The sequence below is a fragment of the Budorcas taxicolor genome, chromosome 16 (assembly GCF_023091745.1).
Source record: "Budorcas taxicolor isolate Tak-1 chromosome 16, Takin1.1, whole genome shotgun sequence".
NCBI classification, from domain to species: Eukaryota; Metazoa; Chordata; class Mammalia; order Artiodactyla; family Bovidae; genus Budorcas; species Budorcas taxicolor.
Genome location: NC_068925.1, coordinates 38572858 through 38586900, shown reverse-complemented (window position 1 = coordinate 38586900; position 14043 = coordinate 38572858). Strand labels below are relative to the sequence as shown.

The following is a 14043-nucleotide window of genomic DNA, read 5'->3' as shown; positions in this document are numbered from 1 at the left end:
TTTGTTCTATTTCTGTGAAAATTGCTATTGAGATTTTTTTGTATTTTTAAATTTATTTTCAATTGGAGGGTGGTTGGTTTATAGTATCGTGTTGGCTCCTGCTATACAACAACATGAATCAGCCACAAACATGTGCCCCCACCCTCCTGAACCTTCCCCCCATCCTCCCTGCTCCCCATTCCACTCCTCTCAGTTGTCGCAGAGCACTGGAATGAGCTCCCTGTGCCCATACAGCAGCTGCCCACTGGCTCTGTTTTACACATGGTAGTGTATATATGTCAGTGCTGCTCTCTCAATGCGTCCCACCCTCTCCTTCCCTCACTGTGTCCAAAGTCTGTTCTCTATGTCTGCATCTCTATTTCTGCCCTGTTGATTGGTTCATCGGTAGCATTTTCTAGATTCCGTATATATGCATTAATATACGGAATTTGGTTTTCTCTTTCAGACTTATTTCACCTGCATAACAGGCTCTAGGTTCATCTGCCTCACTAGAACTGACTCAGATGTGTTCCTTTTTATGGCTGAGTAATATTTTCTTTGTATATATGTACCACACTTCTTTATCCATTCCTCTGCCTGCCAGTGGACATCTAGGTTGCTTCCATATTCTAGCTATTGTAAATAGTGCTGCTGTGAATATTGGGGTACATGTGACTTTTTAGTTACGGTTTTATATGCCCAGTAGTGGGATTGCTGGGTCATGTGATAGTTTTATTCCTAGGTTTTTAAGGAATCTCCATACCGTTCTCCATAGTGACTGAAACATTCCCACCAATAGTGCGAAAGGGTTCCCTTTTCTCTGCACACTGTCCCAACATTTATTGTTGGTAGATTTTTTGATGATGGGCGTTCCGACAGGTTTGAGGTAATACCGCATTGTAGTTTTGATACCTCATTTGCATGTTTCTAATAATGAGCCATGTTGAGCCTCTTTGCATGTGTTTGTTGGCCATCTGTATGTCATCTTTGGAGAAATGTCTGTTTAGGTCTTCCTCCAACTTTTTGATTGGGTGGGTTGTTTTTCTGGTATTGAGCTGCATAAACTGCTTGTATATTTTGGAGATTAATCCTTTGTCAGTTGTTTCATTTGCAGTTGTTTTCTCCCTTTCTGAGGATTGTCTTTTCATTTTGTTTTTGTTTTCCTTTGCTGTGCAAAACCTTTTAAGTTTAATTAAGTCCCACTTGTTTCTTTTTGTTTTAATTTCCATTACTTTAGGAGGTGGGTCAAAGAGGATATTGCTGTGACTTATGTCAAAGAGTGTTTTGCCTATGTTTTCCTCTTAAGAGTTTTATAGTTTCTGCATTGAGATTTTGATAAGGATTGCATTTTAATTTTTAGATTGCTTTGGGTAATATGGACATTTTAACAATTTTAATTCTTCTAATTCATAAGCATGGAATATATTTCCCTTTATTTGTGTCTTTTTCAATTTTTTTCATTATTGTCTTACAGTTTTCAATATACAGGTCTTTCATCTCCTTGGTTAAATTTATTTCTTAGATATTTTATTCTTTTTGATGCATTTGTAAATGAGAGTGTTTTCTTCATTTCTCTTTCTGGTAGTTCATATTAGTGTAAGGAAAGGGAACTAATTTACGTATGTTGATTTTATATCTTGCAACTTTACTTAATTTTACTAGTTCTTAACAGTTTTTTTGTGGAGTCTAGAGTTTTCTATGTAGTATCATGTCATGTGCAAATAGTGATGGCACTACTTTTTCCTTTCTGATTTGGATACTTATCACTTCTTTTTCTTGTCCAATCATTTTGGATAGCACTTCGAATACTATTTAAATAGAAGTAGCAAGAATTGGCATCCTTGATTTGTTCTTGATCTTTCAGGAAAAGCTTTCAGTTTTTCACTCAATATAATGTTAGCCATGGGGTTGTCATATACGGCCTATATTGTGTTGAGATTTGCCCCTTATAACCACTTTATTGACAGTTTTTATCATAAATGTATATTGAATTTTGTCAAAATTTTTTCCATATTTATTGAGATGTTTATGACTTTTATTCTTAATTTTGTTTGGGTATGTTACATTGATTGATTTGTGTTTTGTTGAGCCATCCTTACATCCCTGGAATAAATTTTATTTGATAATTGTTTTAATGTATTGTTGAATTTGGTTTGCTGGTATTTTCTTGAGGGTTTTGCATCTATGTTCATCAGGTTATTTTTCTCCTTGTAGCGTCTTTGTCTGGTTTTGGTATCATGGTAATGCTGGCCTCATGAAATGAGTTTGGAAATGTTCTTTCCTCTTCAGTTTTGGAGAAGAGTTTGAAAAAGATTGGTGTTGATACTTTAAACATTGGTAAAATTCACCCATGAAGCCATCTGATCCTGGTCTTTTGTTTGTTGGGAGGTTTTTGGCTACTGATTTAATCTTATTAGTAATCAGTCTATTCTGACTTTCTATTTCTTCATGATTCAGTCTTGGGGGGTAGTAGTGTATGTTTCTAGGAATTTATCTATTTCTTCTATGTTCTCTAATATGTTGGAATATAATTGTTAATAGTAGTTCTTGAAATCTTTTATATTTCTATGGTATTAATTATAATGTCTCCTCTTTTATTTCTGGTTTTATTTATGGACCTACTTTATTTGATTGTAGTTTGCTCTATTACACTTTGCAGATATTGCATTTTTATAAATTAATGTTGTGGCAACCCTGAGCCAAGCAAGTCTGTCAGTACCATTGTTCCAATATCATTTGTTCACTTGGGAAATAGATGAAGAAACAGTGGAAACAGTGTCAGACTTTATTTTTTTGGGCTCCAAAATCACTGCAGATGGTGATTGCAGCCATGAAATTAAAAGACGCTTACTCCTTGGAAGAAAAGTTATAACCAACCTAGATAGCATATTAAAAAGCAGAGACATTACTTTGCCGACTAAAGTCTATCTAGTCAAGGCTATGGTTTTTCCAGTAATCATGTATGGATGTGAGAGTTGGACTGTGAAGAAGGCTGAGCGCCAAAGAATTGATGCTTTTGAACTGTGGTGTTGGAGAAGACTCTTGAGAGTCCCTTGGACTGCAAGGAGATCCAACCAGTCCATTCTGAAGATCAGCCCTGGGATTTCTTTGGAGGGAATGATGCTAAAGCTGAAACTCCAGTACTTTGGCCACCTCATGTGAAGAGCTGACTCATTGGAAAAGACTTTGATGCTGGGAAGGATTGGGGGCAGGAGGGGAAGGGGACGACAGAGGATGAGATGGCTGGATGGCATCACTGACTCGATGGATGTGAGTCTGAGTTAACTCTGGGAGTTGGTGATGGACAGGGAGGCCTGGCGTGCTGTGATTCATGGGGTTGCAAAGAGTCGGACACAACTGAGCAACTGAACTGAACTGAACTGTCTCTGTGCCATATTTGGTACTTCTCCCAATATTTCAAATTTTTCCATCATTATTATATATGTTATGGTGATCTGTGATCAGTTATCATTGATATTACTATTGCAAAAGATTATATCTTGCTGAAGGTACAGATGGTTAGCATTTTTTAGAAATACATATTTTAAAATTAAGATGAGTACATTGATTTTTAAGCAGAGTGTTATTGCACACTTATATCACAGCATAGTGTAAACACAGCATTTATGTGCACTGGGAAACAAATGTACGTGACTTGTTTTTTAATGATACTTAATGCTTTATAATGATACTTTATTGCAGTGCTCTGACAATGAACGCTTAGGATCTCCAAGGTATTTGTACACCTCTGTCTTTTTCCTTGTTAGCCCAGCTAAAGGTTTATCAATTTTGTTTACCTTTCCGAAGAACCAGCTCTGAGTTTCATTGATCTTTTCTGTTGTCCTTATAGTGTCTATTTCATTTATTCCCCTTTGATCTTTGTTATTTCCTTTCTTTTACTAACTCTGGGTTTTGTTTGTTATATTTTTTTCCAGTAACTTAAGGTGTAAAGTTATGTTATTTATTTGAGATTTTTTTTTGTTTTTTTAAGATTCATTTATTTCTGGATGTGCTGGGTCTTCATTGCTCTGTGCAGGTTTTCTCTAGCTGTGGTGAGTGGGACCACTCTACTCTTCATCGCAGTGTAAGATTCTGATTGCCGTGGCTTCTCTTGTTGCAGTGCCTGGGCTCTAAGGGCGCAGGCTTCAGTAGTTGCAGCACATGGGCTCAGTAGTTGTGAATCACAGGCCGTAGAGTGTTGGTTTAGTAGTTGTGACGCATAGGCTTAGTTGCTTCATAGCATGTGAGATCTTCCCGGATCGGGGTGAAACCCATGTACTCTGCATTGGCGAGTGATTCTTAACCACTAGATAGACCACCAGAAAAGCTGTTGTTTTTTTGTTTTTGTTTTTGTTTGATTCTTGATGTAGGCATTTATCTCTATGAACTTAACCTCCTAGAACTGCTTTTGCAGCATCAAGTTTTATGTTTTATTTCCACTTTTATTTGTCTAAAGGCATTGATTTCTTCTTTGACACATTGGTTGTTCAGTATTATGTTGCTGAAGTTTTACGTTCAGTATTATGTTTCTAGATGTGTGTGTGTATGTGTGTGTGAAGCCAGCCTACATAACCTGGCTGTATAGAGTAAAAACTGGCTGGCAGTTTTTTCCTTTCACCATTTTGATAATATTCTGCTACTTCTGACCTACAGAATTTCTGTTGAATATCTGCTGATAGTCTTATGGGGGTTCCCTTGTATGCCACAAGTTGTTCTATTGAATTTAAGATTCTCTCCTTGTCTTTAACTTTTGACACTTTGACTTTTGACATTTTTAACATGCCCTATTGTGGCTCCCTTTGGATTCATCTTATTTGAAACTCTCTGGGCTTCCTGAATCTGATTGTCTGTTTTCTTCAGATTAGTGGAGCTTTCAGCCATTATTTCTTCAAAGAAGTGTTCTTCCCCTTTCTCTTCTCTTTCTGGGACCCATATATTGGAAATATTGCTCTGCTTGATGTTAACTTAGTTACCTTCACTCTTTTTTCATTCTTTTTGCTTCTCTGGGTATGTTGCATTGCCCTGTCTTTGAGTTCACTGATCTTTTCCTCTGTTTCATCAAGTCTACTGTTGAATGCCTCTGTTGTATATTTAAGTTCTGTTATTGTATTCTTCAACTCTGTAACTTCCATTTGGTACTTTAATATTTTCTGTCTCTGTTGAAATTCACACTTTGTTCATCCATTCTTCCTCTGAGCTTGGCAAGCATTTTTGTGATTACTTTTTACTACCATATAAATCACTTATTTCTGTTTCATTACGGTCTTTTTCTGAGGTTTGATCTTATTCTTTCTTGGAACACATTCCTCTGTTTCTTCACTTTCCTTGACTCTGTTTTGGTTTCTATGCATTAGATAAAAGCCACCTCTCTCATTCTGGAAGGAGTAGCCTTGTTTAGGAAACGAACTTTTTCATTCAGCCCTGCCTAACTCTTGGTTGTCTTTCAAACCTTTGTGATTATACAAGTAGCCTACTTTATTTTGAGTGCTCTGCTTTATTTTGAGTGCTCTCTCTGAGCTGAGTCCTGGGATAATAGCCAGTTAATTTCTTTTGTTGTTTTTGTTTTTATTCCTTTCACTATTGTTCCTTTGAACTCATGAACACTATGATCACCTGGGCGGCAGCCACAGAAACACTCCAGATATGTGTACAAACTCCCCTTCAAGAGATACTAGTGCTGTGGGGTGGGACAGAGTGAAGGCTCAAAGATAGCATCTGCCCTCCCGGGTCTCTAGAGAGGATGACAGTCAGCCTTAGGTGTGTGTTTAATTACAACTCTTGCCCCCTAAATCCACGACTGTGGAGATAAGCTAAGGGGTCTCTTTCATGGAAACATTGGTTTCCTCAGTCCGTTGCCTCTCTGCTGTGCCTTGGGAGTGGTAACCAGTTAAGAATTCTTTCTCTGCTATGCTCCTGTATACCTGGGAATGTAAGCCATTTGGGCATCAGAGTCAGGTGATCTAGAGGTGTCCCTGGGCAGCAGTCTGAATAATTGGAGCACCAGACAGGGGTACAAGCTCCTTTTCTTGGCTGGGGAGGGTAGATACTGGTGATCTGGAGAGCATAAAGATGATACCTACTGGCCTCCATCCTGATTATTTCAGTAGACTCATACTTTAAATTAGATGCCAGCCCCTCAGGCTAATCCTTTAAGATGAGCAAATAATCCTTTTTAACAGAAAGTCTGGGCACTTTTCAGTCCGGTGCTTGTGCCCTGGGCTCTTGGCTGAGTGAGTCTGCATGCACAAGTCCTTTAACAACTGTTTCAGTCCTTTGCCATGGCCTTTGGGTCTCATGGAAGCTAGATATCTTGGGAGTGGTGTCTCAGGTATAGGCCTTAAAAGTTGGGGTGCCAGATGCTGAGTTCAAATCCTTTGCTCCTCAGGTAGAAAGCTCAGGTTTGTGACTTTTTGCCCGATTGTGGGTCTCCATACCAGAGGTGGGTTTAGGGCAAGACTGTCTCTCAGTCTGTCTTATTTGCTTCGGTGTGAGTTTTCTTGTTTGCTCACTTTGTAGACGTTGCTCAACTAGTTTAGGGGTGTTTTTTCAGAGGAAATTGTTTCATAGATGGTATAGACTCTGTGGGAGGAGGTGAGTTCAAGAGCCTGCTACATCACACTTTGTTTATTTGTTTAAAGAAATAAGCATGGTCTTTTTCTTTTTTTCTTTCTTTCTTTTTTAAATTTGGCTGTGCTGAGTCTTAGTTGTGGCATAGGGACTTTTTTTTAAGTCACGGCATGCGGGCTCCTGGTTGCAACATGTGGGATCTAGTTCCCTGAGGTGGTGGTTTAGTTGCCAAGTTGTGTTTGACTTTTGGGACCCATGATCTGTCGCCCACCGGGCTCCTCTGTCCATGAGATTTCCCAGGCAACAATGCTGGAGTGGGTTGCCATTCCCTTCTCCAGCATATCTTCCCTACCTAGGGATTGAACCCATGTCTCCTGCATTGCAGGTAGATGCTTTACTGCTGACCCACCAGGAAAGTCCCTAGTTCAAACCTGGGCCCCCTGAATTTGGAGCATGCAATCTTAACCACTGAATCACCCTGGAAGTCCCCCTGCATCACGGTCTTGAACACAAACATGCAGTAAATCCTTTTGACAGGAGTAATTTTTCAAAAATAAATATGTGTTTGTTGAAAAATTAGGGGCTAAACTTTTGTTTCTTTAGAAAATTAATGATGAATATGGAGTACAGTGTTAGTGTTTGTTGTCTATTTTAGGGATCATAATGATATCATCATCTATATGAAATCTAGAAACATCAGGATGTACTTTAGAAGTCAGTAATTAAGAATACTGCCTGAAGGTGACAGTTATCATATGTGAAGAAAGATGTCTCATATCAGTCTGTGAAGCCTGACTTCATATTGAGATTTAAAAAGCACAACTTTTTCTAAGTCAGTATATTACCACATTGGTTTTAATTCTCTTGTACAAAAAAAAGTGAAAATCCTCCATTAATAGAAGAAATTTGCAAAACAGTTAAAAAGTCATCAGTTTAGTATCAGTGTCATCAGTTCAGTTCAGTCACTCAGTCATGTCCGGCCCTTTGCATCCTCATGGACTGAAGCACACCAGGCTTCCCTGTCCATCACCAACTCCCGGAGCTTGCTCAAACTCATGTCCATCAAGTCAGTGATGCCATCCAACCATCTCATCCTCTGTCGTCCCTTTCTTCTCCTGCCTTCAGTCTTTCCCACCATCATCGTCTTTTCCAAGGAGTCAGTTCTTCACGTCAGGTGGCCAAAGTATTGGAGTTTCAGCTTTAGCATCAGTCCTTCCAATAAATATTCAGGACTGATTTCCTTTAGGATGGACTGGTTTGATCTCCTTGCTGTCCAAGGGAATCTCAAGAGTCTTCTTGAATACCACGGTTCAAAAGCATCAATTCTTTGATGATCAGCTTTCTTTATAGTCCAACTCTAACATCCATATTGGAGAAGGAAATGGCAACCCACTCCAGTATTCTTGCCTGGAGAATCCCAGGGACAGAGGAGCCTAGTGGGCTGCTGTCTATGGGGTCGCACAGAGTCGGACACGACTGAAGCGACTTAGCAGCAGCAGCAGCAACATCCATATATGACTACTGGAAAAACCATAGCTTTGACTAGATGGACCTTTGTTGACAAAGTAATGTCTCTGCTTTTTAATATGCTGTCTAGGTTGGGAATAACTTTTCTTCCAAGGAGCAAGCATCTTATAATTTCATGGCTGCAGTTACCATCTGCAGTGATTTTGGAGCCCAAAAAAGGAAAATCTCTCACTGTTACATCGTTTCCCCATCTATTTACCATGAAGTGTACCATGAATAGTGCCATGATTTTAGGTTGTTTTTTTTTTAATGATCTTAGTTTTTTGAATGTTGGGTTTTAAGCCAACTTTTTCACTCTCCTTTTTCGCTTTCATCAAGAGGCTCTTTAGTTCTTCACTTTCTGCCGTAAGGGTGGTGTCATCTGCGTATCTGAAGTTATTGATATTTCTCCTGGCAATCTTGATTCCAGCTTGTGCTTCATCCAGCCCAGCATTTTGCATGATATACTCTGCATAGAAGTTAAATAAGCAGGGTGACAATATACAGCCTTGACATACTCCTTTCCCTGTTTGGAACCAATTGTTGTTTCATGTCCAGTTTTAACTGTTGCTTCTTGACCTGCATATGGACTTCTCAGGTGGCAGGTAAGATGGTCTGGTATTCCCATTTCTTGAAGAATTTTCTATATTTTGTTGTGATCCACACAGTCAAAGGCTTTGGTGTAGTCAATAAAGCAGAAGTAAATGTTTTTCTGGAACTCTGTTGCTTTTTTGATGATTCAATGGATGTTGGGAATTTGATCTCTGGTTCCTCTGTCTTTTCTAAATCCAGTCTGAACATCTGGAAGTTCACAGTTCATGTACTCTGAAGCCTGGCTTGGAGAATTTAGAGCATTAGTTTGCTAGCGTGTGAGATGAGTATAGTTGTGTGGTAGGTTGAACATTCTTTGGCATTGCCTTTCTTTGGGATTGGAATGAAAACTGACCTTTTCCAGTCCTGTGGCCACTGCTGAGTTTTCCAAATTTGCTGGCATATTGCATGCAGCACTTTCACAGCATCATCTTTTAGGATTTGAAACATTCAACTGGAATTCCATCACCTCCACTAGCTTTTTTCATGGTGATGCTTCCTAAGGCCCACTTGATGTTCCATTCCAGCATGTCTGGCTCTAGGTGAGTGATCACACCATCGTGATTATCTGTGTCATGAAGTTCTTTTTTGTATAGTTCTGTGCATTCTTGCCACCTCTTCTTAATATCCTCTGCTTCTGTACTGTTTGTGTACTTTATTGTGCCCATCTTTGTATGACATGTTCCATTGGTATCTCTAATTTTCTTGAAAAGATCTCTGATCTTTCCCATTTTATTGTTTTCCTCTATTTCTTTGCATTGATCACTGAGAAAGGCTTTCTTTTCTCTCCTTGCTATTCTTTGGAACTCTACATTCAGATGGGTGTATCTTTGCTTTTTCTCCTTTGCCTTTAGTTTCTCTTCTTCTCTCCTCAGACAACCATTTTGCCTTTTTGCATTTCTTTTTCTTCGGGATGGTCTTGATCACTGCCTCCTGTACAATGTCACGAACCTCCATTCATAGTTCTTCAAGCACTCTGTCTGTAAGATCTAATCCCTTGAATCTATTTGTCATGTCCACTGTATAATTGTAAGGGATTTGATTTAGGTCATACCTAAATGAATGGTCTAGTGGTTTTCCCTACTTTCTTCAATTTAAGTCTGAATTTGGCAATAAGGAGTTCATGATTTGAGCCATAGTCAGCTCCTGGTCTTTTTTTTTTTTTTTTTTTTTTTGCTGACTGTGTAGAGCTTCTTAAGGTGTTACAAATAGTAAATCAGGTAATTCCAATAATGGGCTAAATTATTTCTCACCTGATTGATGAATTCCAAGTATTGGAAGTTCATTCTCTTGATTGTTAAATATCTGTCATCATTATGAATGACATGTTAAATTCAGTTAGGAAGTTTGCTTTTAAGATAAAAGTATTCATTTTGTGGTGATAATACAAGTATATATTTTGATGTGGCGCATTGCTATGGTAAAAGCAAATTATTTATAGACATAATTCATGATTGTGCCCAAACAAGCTGGAATATTTTACTAACCAAAATAGAATTTGAAACTGTGGTTATCAATTGAAAAATGTTTATATTGTACATAAATACAGAGCGACTGAATTATAAAATGTTTTGAACCTTTAGAAAAACTACTTTGTAAATCAGCCAAATGTACTGCTGTGGTTTGTGAGGGAATCCTGTAAATTTTGTGCAGTGTAAGTTAGAAATAAAGAATCAAGGTGTTCAACAAATAGGAGTATCTGGAATTTGAGAATATGAAGTATTAAAGACAAGGTATTATTTTTTTTATTTACTTATGGCTGCACTGGGTCTTTATTGCTACGTGCGGGCTTTCTCGAGTTGAGGTGAGCGAGGACTATCCTCTAGTTGTGATACATGGGCTTCTCAGTCCAGTGGCTTCTCTTGTTGGTGAGCACAGGTTCTAGGCACTCGGACTCCATTAGTTGAAGCATGTGGGCTTAGTAATTGCAAGTTGCTGGCTCTAGGGCACATGGGTTTCAGTAGTTGTGGCTCATGGGCTCTAGAGTGTGCAAGTTTCAGTAGTTGTGGCACACAGGCTTGCTTAGTTACTCCAGAGCGTGTGGAATCTATCAGATCAGGAATCTAACCCGTGTTCCCTGCATGGGGAGGCAGATTCTTAACTACTCCGCCACTAGGGAAATCCTATGGTAAATTGTTAATGTATTTTTAATACACACAGTGTTTATAACATGAACTTAGTTTGTAATATGTGTATTTTATATATTCAGTGGTAGTGCAAAGGGGAACAGGAAAGAAGTTTTTTCTACCTATAATCTCCATCAGCCCTCATACTGATATAAACAATTAGTACTTGTATCACTCTTATGTCAGTTGCTATTAAAATATAGTTTCAGCCCTGCCAAATTGCTGCTGTAAGCCTTTTCTTTAAGGAAATTCTAGAGCTAACATTCTCTGGTTATATATGTATAGATAGGAAAATGTCTGGATGTATGTGTGCTGAAATCGTAACAGTTGGTTTCTCCTGGGTTTTTTGGTTTATTTTTTTCTTTTTGCTAATTTATGTGTTCTGTTTTTCTCTACAGTAAACAAGTTGTACTGGTGGTAAATAAATAAATAAAATTAGTTTCTTTAAAATACATGTACAAAAGAAACCCCCCAAACTGAAAAGGAATAGTGAAGTTCTTTGAACTATTTAATTTCCTTGGGAAAGGCAAAATATCAAACCAAAGGATAACCATTATGCTTTTCTGTCAGTTGTTAATATGTAGAAGACCCACGTTGAAAGTGTATTATGAGGTTGCTCTTAGGATCTGCAATTATGTTTTATCCTTATGATTCTCTTCAACTGAATACAGTTACCACCTCCTGTTTAAGTTCGGTACTGGGGTTGGTCTCCATCTCATCAGGAAGGGAAAAACTGTTTCTCTTTATAGTGAAGATAGTTTCTTTAGTGCTATATTAACATTTGTTTTTTAGCTGTACTTGCTTACTGTCTTGAATTCCTATGGTTCCTCTATCTTTTGACTGCTAGCTTGAATTTACATGCATTTATCTTACCTTTTAGAAGCTGTACCATTCTCTTTAACATGTATGTATATGTCTGTGTGTGTGTATTATATATATATATACACATCCATATTTTTCTAATTCTCTGTTTTTTACTGGCATCCCTAGTTTCTGCTTTTATTTTTTATATCTGGATATCTTTCTGTCAGTTAGTTTGGTTGCTGACATACCTAGACTTTAGCTTCTGTATATTTGATTTCTGTCTCTACACTTGACTGTTAATTGTTGTTCTAATATAGATTACAGAACCAAAGTGATGTCTCTGCTTTTTAATACGCTGTCTAGGTTTGTCATAGCTTTTCTTCCAAGGAGCAAGTGTCTTTTAATTTTATGGCTGCAGTCATCATCTGCATTGATTTTGGAGCCCAAGAAAATAAAGTCTGTCACTGTGTCCATTGTTTCCGCATCTTTTTGCCATGAAGTGACGGGACTGAATGCCATGATCTTAGTTTTTTGAAAGTTGAGTTTTAAGCCAGCTGTTTTACTCTCTTCTTTTACCTTTATCAAGAGGCTCTTAAGTTCCTCTTAAGAGGGTAAAGCTCTGTAGCCTTACCTTGTAAGGCTTACCTCGGTAGCCTTGTTGTAATAAAGAATTCTGAAATTCTGTCAGTTGTTAATATGTGGAAGACCCACTTTGAAAGTGTTAGTATGAGGTTGCTCCTCGGATCTGCAGTTATATTTTATCCTTATGATTCTCTTCAGTTGGATTCAGTTACCCCCTTCTATGTAAATTCAGTACTGGAGTTGCTGAACTGAAGTAAAAAGTTATTTTAAAATTACATTGAAATATGCATAATAGCCAGTTATTCCTACTGAAGAAAAAGTTTTGAGTTTCTGATTTTTGGAATTTAAGATGTTGTCATATTTCTCTTCCTTCCCATTAGGTTAAAAGATCCCACTGTGCAGATACCCAGCTCTGATTACAGTGAGAAATTTTACTTGCTTCCATTGCAGTCTCTTCAGTCTCTTTTAATAAAACTTGTTTTATCTGCTGCTAAAGTGACCAATAGCAAGTAGTGATTACATTTGTGACAACACGGATGGACCTGGAAGATATTATGATTAGTGAAATAAGTCAGGCAGAGAAAGACGAATACTCTGTGTTTTCACTTATATGTAGAATATAAAATAAAACAAGTGAACAAGTATAACAGCATAGAAACAGACACTGAGATACAGATAAACTAGAGGTCACCAGAGGGGAGAAGTGTAAGAGGAGAGCAAAAATAGGTGAAGGGAATTAGTAGATACAAACAACTTACAATAAGGGACAAGGATGTAATGTACAACGCAGAGATTATAGCTTGCTAATGTCACTATAATTTTGGACATATGACTATAGAATATAACCTGTAAATTCTCTTTTGTTACACAATTTGTATGTGATTTAGGTACTAATTCAATTTATATAATTATGTTAATTGATAACAGTATTATTTTGCAATTTGGATAATTTCTTCATGTCCTTCTGTGATACAGTTAATGGGTTAACTATTAAGCAGGTTAATTTTTTTTTTAATATAAATTTTGGGGCAGCTGCCTTTGGTTTTAAATTGCTGACTTTCAATTGAGATTATTCTCTCCACAACCATTTTAATTTTTTTTTTTTTTACTCACTGGCTATTATGCATGATTCTTTGGATAAATGCATTTTTTTCAGAGCTCTTCATAAAGGTACTTTCTGCAAGACCAAGAATTATATGTAAAACAAAGAGTTTATAAAATTGGAGAAAAAGAATTATTTCTTGGCTCAATTCAAGAGTAAATCTGATTTAAATGCATGTGTTAATGTAACACACATGCTTTTGGAACTAGGAGCTAGATAAACACCTGGATGTTTTGTGAGCTTTTAATGTAGCTATCCTGTTTCTCTTTTATAGGAAAGTTAAAGGAGGAAATATCGATGTACATCCATCAGAAAAAGCACTTATTGTTCAATATGAAGTGGAAGCTACCATTCTTGGAGAAATGGGGGATCCCATGTTGGGAGAACGAAAGGAATGCCAAAAAATGTAAGTTTTCTTCATTTGTGCATATTTGAAAGTAGTAAACCTTATACAAAGTTTGTAGAAATCTGATGTTATTTACATTTGCATAGATAATGAATGACTATGGCATTCCTCTCAACCTACATTATCTTAGTGAAGCAGAGACTATATTAAGCTATAAATATAGAGTATATTCCAGAGAAAATCATGTTTATGAACTTAATTGGAACCTAATGAAAAAATGCTTGTTCCTATTAATCCCATTTTATAAATGCATATAGTAGAATATGACTTGTGAAATCAATTATAAGAGATATGTTTATGTTAGACGTTTTAGCCTAATTTAGCAAGTTTGTATTTTAGCTGATACCATATTCTTTCTTCCCTGGAATTACAGAAAGGTA

The 14043-nt window shown here is 37.3% G+C and overlaps 1 protein-coding gene across 1 annotated transcript in view; it reads left to right on the top strand.

The window, feature by feature from the left end:
- Positions 1 to 14043, top strand: part of KIFAP3 (kinesin associated protein 3) — a 146623-nt gene that overhangs the window by 6287 nt on the left and 126293 nt on the right. Inside the window, exon 2 of the mRNA XM_052653813.1 lies at positions 13532 to 13663. Coding sequence (XP_052509773.1) covers positions 13532 to 13663 — 132 coding nt within the window. The remainder of the gene's footprint in view (positions 1 to 13531; positions 13664 to 14043) is intronic.